The sequence below is a fragment of the Camelus bactrianus genome, chromosome 15, assembly GCF_048773025.1.
Source record: "Camelus bactrianus isolate YW-2024 breed Bactrian camel chromosome 15, ASM4877302v1, whole genome shotgun sequence".
NCBI classification, from domain to species: Eukaryota; Metazoa; Chordata; class Mammalia; order Artiodactyla; family Camelidae; genus Camelus; species Camelus bactrianus.
Window position 1 is genome coordinate 53,096,275 of NC_133553.1, and position 11,596 is coordinate 53,107,870.

An 11,596-nucleotide genomic window follows, 5' to 3' on the forward strand; every position below is an offset into this window, starting at 1 on the left:
TTAATTTGTGTAATAGGTAGTAACTGGAAGCAGTTGGAATTTCTCTCAAATACTTTAAACAAAATACTGTACCTGGAATAGGTTGTGAAGGATTTTTTGAGAAAGTACAATATTGTACTTCTTTCATGTCATACTCCACCCTATGTTGTTTCATTTTGTCTATTTGCAATTGAATCTTTGAGGAATTATTTTCAATAAGCTTCAGCCTGAAAAACAGAAAGGCTTTTTAATGTTTCTTTCAACTAATTTGATTACTTAATCAAATGATTTAACATAAAATAGGTTAAATTATCTCTTTATTTTGGCTAATTATCATTTGTACGATTATGGACTTAGGTGGAAATTTACAAAACAATGCCCAGAAAAAGTTAACAAACTTCACAAGTGAGGAACAATTTTCTTTCAAAGCATCAAAAAAAACTTATGCTATGATTTGTAACCTTATTAGAAACTTATAAGTGCTAAACATAATAATCTGGCCATAAAGTACAATGTCTATTCCCTTTAGTTGAAAATCACCTTTGCAATTTAAAAATTATTTCATAAGTAATTGTATTAGTTTTCTGCGGCTGCAATAACAAATTACCACAAACTTGGTGGCTTAAAAAATTTTATTTTTGAAGAAATTTGTTCTTTCACAGTTCTGGAGGGCAGAAGCCCAAAATTAGTATCCTGGGTCAAAATTTGTATTTTCAGGGCCATGCTTCCTCTAGAAGCTCTAGGGGAGAATCTGTTCCTTGCCTCTTTCAGCTTCTGGGGGCTGCTGGTCTTCTGTGGCTGCATCACTTCAATTTCTGCCTCCGAGGTCACAATGCCTTCATCCTTTTTGCCTGCATCAGTGCCCCCTCTACCTTGTGATGGTATTTAGGGCCCACATGGATAGTCTAGGATAACCTCCCTAACTCAAGATTCTTAATAAAATCACATCTGCAAAGATTTTTTTCCACATAAAGTAACATTTCTAGGTTTCCAGGATTAAAACTTGGTATCTTTGGTGGCCTACTATAGTATTCAGCCTACTATAGTAATTTTGATCCTAGAGCTAGAGGAATGGTAGTAGTTCTTTGAGATAAAACTGAGTTCATCCAGAAATGGGGATCTTAAAGGTCAAGAAGTTAGATATAAACTTCTTTTAAGTATTATTTGAAATTTGCTTCCTAGTTTATCACCAATATGTTGGCTCAGGGAGGGTTAGATACATTAATATTATAGGGCTTTTGGCATATTAATGGACTATTATTCAGCCATAAAAAGGAATTAAGCTCTAATACATGTTGCAACACAAATGAGAAGGTATCTAATTGTTCCTCTTCTCTATAACTACCTTTATGATCTTTTATCTTTGAAATTTCAATGCAATAAATCTAGTTGAGTATGTCTTATTATTTACAATGGGAGTCTTGGTCTTCTCGAATCTGTGAATTGATAACATTCACCAGTTCTAGAAAATTCTCAGCCATTTTCTCTTCAAATATTGTCTTTGTCCCATATTCTCTTCTCTTTGAGTTGTGACTGGACATAACATAACCTTCTCACTCTATCCTCTATCTTTTTTTATGCCTTAAAATTCACTCTTGTAAAGTATGTAATTCAGTGAATTTTAGTGCATTCGAAGAGTTGTGCCACCACTATCATTTCTAGTTTCAAAACATTTCATCACCCCCAAAGTAAGCCCCATACCAGTTAGCAGTCTGCTGAGCAGACGGCAATATTCTATGCAGTTCCCACGGGTGGAGCAGTTTACCACTGGTTCACTCTTCAAGGATGTAGCCCTTTATCATCCCAGCTTTATATGGGAAGGATTTCCCAGTAGACTGTACCGCTTGGGCAGACAGGCCCTGGGCTCTGTCTTTTGTTCCCCTGTGCCACAGTAAAAACTAAAGCTTGTGGTCATCATTATTAATAAATGCTCTCAGGGCCTAAGAAGCCTTAGTGCTCCTCTTACCTTTTGTCTTCTGTTATGATTTTGCCCTGATAATCTCTTACTATCTTGACAGCTTCCTGTTGCTTTTGAAAAAAATGTTTAAAAATACTTTACGCAGCATTTTGCCCAATAGGAAGATCTATCCCAATATCTAGCCAGCCATATTACCAGAAATGAAGGACAAACTTCATGTAATTTTCCAAGTTGACTTGAAATTATCTATAAGAATAAGCTACCCATCATTGCCCAAATGGAACACTGAAAATCTGAGACTACTTGACAAAAATGAAGATTTTATCCTCTCCCAGTAGGTTACTTACCTTTGTGCATCACAGGGTTAAGTGCTCTAATTCAGGTAGTAATCATGAAATTGTACTATTAAAGCTTCCATACAAGAAATTACCTGGACCAATTATCTGCACCCCTCATTTTATGATACCACAATGTGCCTCTAATTATCCTGAGAGATTATAAAATTCTCAAACAGAATTAATATTTTTTACTTTTAATAAGTAAAAAATATAGTAATTTCAAGTTGGTAGGAAGGGTAACATAAAAACATGGCTTTAAAAGAAAATTGAAATTCAGAAAGACTGAGAACGACTGGTTATAGTTATAATGGCTAGTTAATATAGCCAAATAACAACATCGTCTTTGGCACTACTTACTAATATACTTACTTTGCTTGAAGTTGGATTATTCTTTTCCTGTAGTATACCAGTGTTGTGGGCTCTCCTGCCAAAGCTTTAAGTTTTCCATGAAGATGAAATGCAGCTCTTTGGCCTTTCTTTATTGTCTCAATAAAGGTATCGTATTCTTTTTTGATTGAAGTAAGAATGGATTTGTATGCAGTAACATACTCTATTACCTGAAATATGATTTATCTGCCTTTGGTACTGAATTTTTTTCTAGAAGACTATGGATCAAAAGCATTATAGATTATTTTTAAATGAAACATGATAGGCAATTAGAAATCAAAAATTTTACAAATTCGATCTTGCACTTATATGCAAAATGACTGCATGTTAAAGACAATCATTACTGAAAAAGTGCTCTTTGTGAATCATAATTCTGTGAGCTTAAATATGAGACAGAAAAAAACATATCTTTGCTCTACTTAGTATGAACACATATATGATGTCAGTTAAAACCAATACCAGGTCTAACTATCTGATTCTTGGTCTCTTAAATATAATTACATATCAAACATAATTACTAGTCTCTGACTTCACTCAGACCTTAAAATCCTAGACTCTCTTCACCTCCTCCCTGTTTTTCTAATCTATCTGCTCCTACTGGCTGATCAATACTCTCAAACACCAAACTGCATCTCCATTCCCAAGACGTCAAGTACAATTGTTGAAAACCTCTCACACTAAACATGCATGGTTTACAATGGTAATTAAGTACATAATAACTCTGGAAGGATAATGGGAGAAAACAGAAACCTGCAGAGAAGGAAAGGTTAAGTAGGGTCCAAAATGAGAAAGATTTAACTTTCCACTATAAACTCTTCTTTATTGTTTTTTTTTCCTTTTTTTCTTTCGTTTCTTTCTTTTTTGTTGTTGTTGTTAATCTTGTATATGCATTACCCATAGAAAAAATAATTAAGAAATATTTTAAAGAAGTTAAAAAACAAAAAAGTCATAAATAATTTATAGTTTCCAAATTCTGCTCATGAGAATTTCAGAAGGGATTGATGCTTATAGGGAATAGATATGATCAATCCTCAATTTTCTCTGAAAGATACAGTTATGCTCTCTACCCCTGCCACACGTCCAGTCTCTGGTATCCCCCACTGGTTTTGTGTTAGCTAAACAATACCTAGAAAAAAGTTATCCAAGAGGACATCTGGTGTATCAAGAAATGGTATGAGATAACTGATCAATAGCAAGTACCAGGAGAGGATACTTGAGCGGGAGATAGTGGTTGTCTTGTTGACCATACTACCTATCTACCCAAATCAGGACTGCTATCCAAGAACTTTCAATAAAATAGAGACTATTAATCTGTGGTCTTCCAAATTAAACACCTCACTGCTCCCAACCATCCTCCATTCCACAAGCCTCTATGAAATGCTGCAACAATCCAAGACAACTCCCAGATATGTTAACAGACAGAAAATAGACTTTTAGTGACACCATGATCAGCTCCCATAGGGGTTTGCTAGAAGAAATAGATTTCAGAAGAACACCCATGGGAACTTTAAAAAATGCATAGAAAATGCATTAAAGTAAAGGAGGCAAACTGGTATGCCAGAGGTAGAATAGTTTTGCTTGACCCACAAGTTATTTTAAAACAGGAAATTTTACCCCAAACCCCATTTTCAGCTTTTCTTGAAGACTGTGAAAAATCTACCAACGTGAAACCCCTATTCCTTAATGACAATAATCAGCTGGAGGTTTAGACTGGATTGGTTCTTCATTTTACCACAGTCTCCATGATTCCTTATTCCTTAAGCCAGTCCACTTAACTCTTTTCTGTGACCTTCCTGGCTTCTGCCAGCATTCAAATTTCAGAATCTTGTATTAAGGCTTCCATTAAATACCCCCATTCCTATATATGGATCTACACTATTTGTACAACACACTGCCAGGAACACAAAAGGCCAGCCACATTCCAGAGCCCAGCTGCCTCCATAATTCACATAATTCATTTCTATAGAAGCTCATTTTTCCTAGCTTTGGTCTTCTGTGCTTACTAAGTCCTCGGCTTTCTCTGCAACCCTCAACTCTCGTTATATGAGTCTCAGGTCTCCTTACTCTGATTCAGGCATTATTCTCCAGGTCAAATCCTCTGTCTTTGATTTTAAACAAAATTTGGTATTTGTTCTCTGGTTCTAAGTACTCAGAGATACAAGTTAATACTTTCATCTTCTGCCCAACTAGATCCTTCCAAGGGGGAAGGAAGATTAGAGAAGGCAGTCTTTAATAGTGTGCTAACAATCAAATGTATTGGAATAACATGAAAACGGAAAGGCAGATTATCTTCTGAGAAGCTAGAAGAAAAGTTTCTCTAAGCACTAAATGATTTCTATTTCAGATCCCCTCTCAGTCCTGAAGAACAGAACTCTTTGCAATGTACAAATGTACAATTTATAACTGTACAATGTACAAATAGTCCAAATAGAAATTTCGCAGGGTAGAGAGAAAAGGATTATGGATATAGATATTACCTTGTATTTAATCCCATGTCTTTTCTCTAAGAATTAAATTTACCAATACCTCCTCCAAAATTACTTCATTATAACTATGTTAATTTATTTCTTTAAATAAATAATGTGTGGGAGGAGGTAAGTAGGTTTATTTATTTATTCTTAGAGGAGGTACCGGGGACTGAACCCAGGACCTCACACATACTAAACTTGCGCTCTACCACTGGAGCTATATACCCTCTTCCACTAACTATACTGACTTAAAGCAGATAGTTCTTCATGTAAGAAAACTTTTGACAGGTGTCAGCATTTGGGCGTGCAAAGATAAACATGTTAACAGTGATAATACTTTCCTTTGCTGATTTCACACAAGTAGAGTCTCAGCATGATTCTTGATACTTATAAAACCCACTACAAACAATGCCTTTAAACCTTCATCTAATACATTCCTTAATAACTAAAAGACCAAAGCCATATCATAACTCATAACAACTTATAAAATGAATCTAACCTGCCAACATATCAGTTTGAAAAGATAGATTTTCTAGATTACTTAAAAGATTCTGTTTCTCAATTTAATATACTAGATCAAATCTAAACCAAGACATTAATGATACCACAAACAACTCCAAAATAACTAGGAGCTACCAGGTTCCTGCTCACAGTCCCATTCCTGACAAACCAGACAATATTTTGAGATGGAATGTCAAAATGATGTTAGAGGTTGTTGCTCAAAAACTGATAGCCTGCACTTAAGCTAAAAAACAACTGAAACACTTATTAACTGTCTAGTAATAGAAATCCAGCATTGCATTCCCCCCGTTTATCGCTGTCTAACAAATTGGATGAACTTCTCAAAATTAACAAATGGAATGTAGTCAAACAAGCTGTGGTGTTACTCAAGCAGGAATCACAGTTATCAAGACAGACCACTTCTACAATATGAAAACTCCAGTGTCTTAGGAGTATTATGATACCTTATCAAAAACGTTTCGGTATATGATGTAATATTCATCAGCAGGTCCTTCCTCATTACAGCCCACTCTTTCGGTTTCGGTAATTATGTATTTTTGCATCCTTTCCAAAAAATCCTTGTCACTTCTTCTCATGATAGGCGGAAGAACTGCATGTCTATTTATTTCTTGGACCGACATATGTCACAATCTGCACAGTTGTTCACCAGAGAAAAGTTAGGTCTTGACTTGCTTCTGCAACAATGCCTAAGATTTTGATAAGCCTAAAAGAAAAAAAGGCCACAATTAATCTGAAGCTTAAAATAAATTGAGTCAAATATTGATATAAAAATGTGTATTTGTTTCAGGAAAACAAAAGTGTCTCATGGATCTCTGAGATAAATATTTCAGCCTGCGAAATATAAGGTCTGATCTCTTCTACTGCCATGTGCTACACCTCTGGGAGAGAAATACCAAATACGAGTCCATAAAGAGTTCTTTTCTTGCTAAACAAGCAGATGTATCACATGATCTAATGGTTTCTTATACTTTTCAACACTTTCTAACAGAAGTTTATTACCATTTTGTATATTTCATGTGGGAAAACTAGTTTGGAAGCCTCCTGATGTCATAAACAAGGTCAAATATTTCTCCATCCATGTACCTCCTGGTCCAGTCACAGTTATCTAACACACAATAGTTATAAATAATTCATTGTTTTTATGATAAACTTCATTATAATTCTTACCTTTAATAAGAATGTACTAAAAAAAAAAGTAAGAAGTCAGGATTTCTGTTAAAATCTATCCATCGATGATGTCAAAGATAACAAGCAGTACCTTCTGAGTGTGGTTTTCAAACAGCTACCTTTCACTGCTCTTTTAGTAAAGAATCACAGTCCAATTAGAGTTGGATACAGAAGTCGGATCCTGAGATCTATTCACATTAGCATCAAACAGAACCCATGATTTGCTTAAAAATGCCTGGTAAGGCAAGACGGTTTAACTCTCCCCACTCTCCTCACATGGTATAAAATTTAGAAAATATAAACCAAAGAAAATCAATGAAAGATAATCTAGAATCCTACCACCCAAAGACAATGACTTTAATATTTTGGTGTATTTCCTTCCAATTTTTATAATTATAAAAATTAGCATCACACTCTATACTCAGTTTTGCATCTTAATTTTTCCCACTTACTATTAAAAGCACTTTTCCATGTTGTTAAATAGTTTTCAAAAACATGACTTCTAATGATTGCACAGTATTTCATAGTATAATAGACCATAATTTAACCATTCACCAAAGTTGGACATTTTCACTATTAAAAGTAACACTGTGATGAATAAAGGTCTAAATCAATTTTACCATGTTTTGGCAATATGATTGATATCTGGTTATCTGAAATAACATATATGACCTATAAATATTACCCATAGGCTATATATAGGAGGAGGGAGACATCAAAATAATTTCAAAGTTTAAAAGACCTTATTTATCTTTATGTTGATGAACTGGGTAATGAAAGATCAGTTTATGAATAAACATAAAGTAGTTCTAACCAGGTAATAATCCGTAGATGGATCAACAGCTTTCCCAAATAAGAAATCAGTTCCTTTATTCATTCATTCAACCAATATTTAATGAGTGTCCACTAAGTGCCAGGCATTGTTTTATAGTTAGAGATTCAGCAATAAATAAGATAAAGTCCTGGGTCCTTGGAGCTTACAGTCTAGTAGGGGAGACAGACTATAAATAAACACTGTAATATCAGATAGTAAAAGATAAAAATCAAAGGAGGAAGGAATGGATGTGATCACTGGGGAGTGAGTGGTCACATATGAACACCAGTGTCTTCCTCCTACCCTTAGGATAAAATCCAAGTTCCTTTACTTACTCTATGGTTGCCCTATAGGAACCAGGGATTCTTATTCTCTCTGACCAAATCTAGTCTTTTCATGACCCTGTCCTCCTCCTAACCCCCATCCACTCCCATGAACTTGCTCTTTTGCCTGAGGGTCTTGCATAATTCTCTCCACATCCCAGCATTTCCTTCCTGCAACTTCACCACTCTCCTCCACCACAAGATACACATGGTGCTACCACTTTCATTCACTTGGCTTTTACTCATTTTTCATATCTCGGCCTATCAGCTCCAGGAAAAGCTGCCCTGGATTCCCTTAAACTTGATCAAGTACCACTGCCATGTTCTCCCATGCACTGTGCACCTTCTCTATCACGGTACTATCACTCAAAATTCTATTTATATACTTTGTCTCTCCCAGACGGTGGTAAGTTTGATAAGATCAGAACCAAATTGTTCTCATTCCCCGTTATCCTTCCCCACCCATATGCATTCCAGTGCATAATACAGTATCTAGCAGACTACATACTCGGGAAAAAAAAAAAGCTTAATAATCAATAGTCTCTGAGCAATAACCTGGCCTGCTCAAAGACATGACTTGTGTCCTCAAACCAGAACATAGCTAAAGTGATTGTTCTTCAGCATCTATAGAATGCCACTGAGTTACAAAACCAACTCATATGACCTTTCACTTACTCATTCATATCAGACACTGAGGGACACAGAGAAAACACGTCAAAAGGGTTCCCAGTCAAGTACTGGGTCTAGCTGAATGAACCACTGCTACAAAGCAGAGAAAGCAGTGTGACGGGTGGGCACAATGGGCTACAAAAGCCCAGCGGAGACTCCAGTCTGTAGGAGAGGGCAGGGGAACATCAAGGAAAATACCTAATGGAATAACATCCAGGACAATGCTTAAGTTGTGCTGCATTTGTTTATTCAATAAATGTTTGGGGGGAGGAAGGTGGAGAACTACTGTGTGTTTGCCACTACTCCAGGCACTAGAGATATAGCACTGAACAAAACAAAGTCCCTAACCTCCCAGAGGTTACATTCAAGTAATGAGACAGAAGACACACAAATAAAAATATAGTATAACAGATGGGGGTAAGTTGTACACAGAAAAATAAAACAAGGAAAGGGGGATAGAGAGTAAGGAAGGTGGGAGGGTGCCATTTTATATAATGCATTAAGTCAGAAAAGAGGAAAGCCCTCACTGATAAGGTGACATTTCAGAAATCTGAAAAACGCAGGTAATGTAGATCCCTGGGAGAAGAGCGGCTGAGGTAGGCAGAGCTGCAAGTCCAAAGGCCTCAAGGCAGGAAGGCACATCTGGAGAACAGCAAGAAGGTTACTAGAACAGAATGAGAAAAGGAGAGAAGAAAGATGAGGTCAGAGAAGTAGCCGCCAGGTCATGTAGAATATAGTGCCTTGAAGGCAGGACCATTACCAGCCCATGGGACACCTTTGTGCAGTTTAGAAAAGGGTGCCTCTTTCTCTGGGCAGACTGAGCAAGACCTCCTTCTCTAGGCAGACTGAGCAAGAGAAGCAAGGAGCTGGATTGGGGCTTCCAGTCATTCCAGTGTGGGACTGACAGGCCTTGCTTATAGGAACTTGGGCTTGACTCTTGAGTGAGATGAGAAGCCATTGGAGGGCGGTGGGCAGAAGAATGACAACTGACTTACATTTTCAAAGAATTGCTCTTGCTGTTCTGTGCAGACAAGGGTCAAAGTTGAAAGAACTATCACAATAGTCCAGGCAAAAGATAATGGTGGCTTGAATCAGACAGGTAACAGCAGAGATGGTGGGAAGTGTTCTACATATATGCCGAAAATAAAACCAAGAAGATTTGCTGAGGAATTAGATGTGGGTATAAGAGAACAGTCAAGGATGACCATGAAGTTTTTAGCCTCAGCGAGTGAAAAGATGAGAATTGCCATTTATGAGGTGGGAAGAGCAATTTCATAAGATAAGGAGTTTGGGGCTGCCTACTAGAGATGCTGTGTAGATAGCCAGATATGTGAAGCTGGAGTTCAGGTGAGTAGTCTCAGTGAGGGGTAAGTCTCAGTGAGGGGTAAGCATATAAATGATATTTAAAAGTTACGACACAGAATGGAAAACGACCTGGGAAATGTAAATAAAGCAGAGGTCCAAGGACTCGGCCTTGGGGGCATTCCAAAGTTTAGGGGTCTGGTAGATAAGGAGAAAGCAACAACAGAGCCTGGAAAAGAATGTCCAGGGAGACAGAAGAAGGGAAATGGAACTTAGGTGAAGAAAGTTTCAAAGAAGGAAGGAAAGATCACCTGTGTCAAAAACTGCTAACAGATCAAATAAGATTAAATGACCACTGAACTCAGCTACATGGAGGTGATTAGTAACTGCAAGAGCTGTTCCACTGTGATGATGAGGGCAAAAGCTTGATGTGAGTGGGTTAAGTCAATGGAAGGATAACAAATGGAGACAACGAGAAAAGACAACTCTTTCAAGGAGTTTCGTTGTAAAGGTGGAGAGTAGTTAGCAGACTATGGGACAAAGAGTGTTCCAGGGAGAAGAAATGCCAAAGCATGAAAGGAACTTCAATTAGCTCAACGTTATCAAAGTGTAAAGATAGTAACGGATTTAGCAGATTAGGCTGTTAAGAGAGGCAGAGGCTGAATACCATACCAAAGAATTTGGATGTTATTTGAAAGGTGAAGTAGAATAATGACATAATAGTTTTTATTTTCTACAATATTTTGGAGGTGGGTTAGGAAAGACAACTGGGGACAGAGAAATTTAAGGGGGGCCTGAATTTGGGAATGGGGATGCCTAGGGGAGGGCACAGAGAGATAGAAAATATATTAGGAAGGCACACATAAGGATTTGAGCAGTGGAGAAAGGCCAGAGGAAGGGTGCAACTCGCTGACTGGCCCGCCTTCTGGGAGAGCGCCCTACACAGACTCCTAAAACTTCCCTTAAGACCTTCACCCCCACTCCAACGTCCAAACTTGGAAATTCTACACTAAATAACCATTCTGCGGGTTTCTTTCCCATACGGCTTCATTTGACAATTTGAAAACTACTGAGACTTTCAGCACATTAAACCGTTCCACACCACGTAGTGACACACCAGACAGAACTCTCCTTAGACTAGGAGAGCCCTGGGGGTTGAAGGCGGGGAGGAGCCACAGTGCGAGAAAAGGATGGACGTAAGGTTTTGAAGACCTACTTCTCAGCTGACCTGGAGCTGGCCACAGGAAAGCCCTTCTTTTGAAGGCCCACGGAGCGTGTGGTGGTAGATGGTTGACCCTCCTTCCCTCAACGCCTCTACGTGGGTGAAAGACACTTTCGTTCCCCCAGCCTTCTCCAGCTTCTTAACTTTCCTTCCTACTCATTTGCCACCCAATTCCGTCTTCCCGAAACCATCACGGCGCTTCACCCTTGCTCACTCCTCACCTTTAATCTTCCTCCAAACCCCGACTCCAGAGCTAGGCGACGGTAACTAGGGAGCCCGGGGGTGTGGAACTGCATCTTGGGACAAGTAGTCCGAGCGAGAAGAAAGCAGCGGAAAACTACAGTTCCCAGAAGACACTTCTGTTTCCTCCCGGTTCCTCAATGAGGCCCCTTCAACCCCACCCCCTCTGAAAGACCCTCTTAGCCACGTCAACTGCATGGGAAAAGCCTTTTAAAGACATTTTTAAGTTGTTTAAATCTATTATTTC

At 38.0% G+C, this 11,596-nt stretch overlaps 1 protein-coding gene across 5 annotated transcripts in view; it reads right to left on the bottom strand.

Annotated features, from left to right (window-relative positions):
• The window catches only part of CLHC1 (clathrin heavy chain linker domain containing 1), a 33,119-nt gene extending 21,672 nt beyond the window's left edge, over positions 1–11,447 (bottom strand). For 2 of the 5 annotated variants that reach the window (XM_074341151.1, XM_010951865.3), the window contains exons 1-4: positions 11,331–11,447; positions 6,056–6,315; positions 2,605–2,792; positions 73–206 (exon numbers count right to left, since the gene is read on the bottom strand). In XM_074341151.1, the coding sequence (XP_074197252.1) occupies positions 73–206; positions 2,605–2,792; positions 6,056–6,232 (499 nt within the window). In that variant the 5' untranslated portion in view covers positions 6,233–6,315; positions 11,331–11,447. Of the gene's footprint in view, positions 1–72; positions 207–2,604; positions 2,841–6,055; positions 6,316–11,103; positions 11,271–11,330 lie in introns of those variants that run through there. The other 3 variants (XM_010951864.3, XM_074341152.1, XM_074341153.1) reach the window with 3 other exon arrangements.
• Between the last annotated feature and the right edge of the window lie 149 nt (positions 11,448–11,596).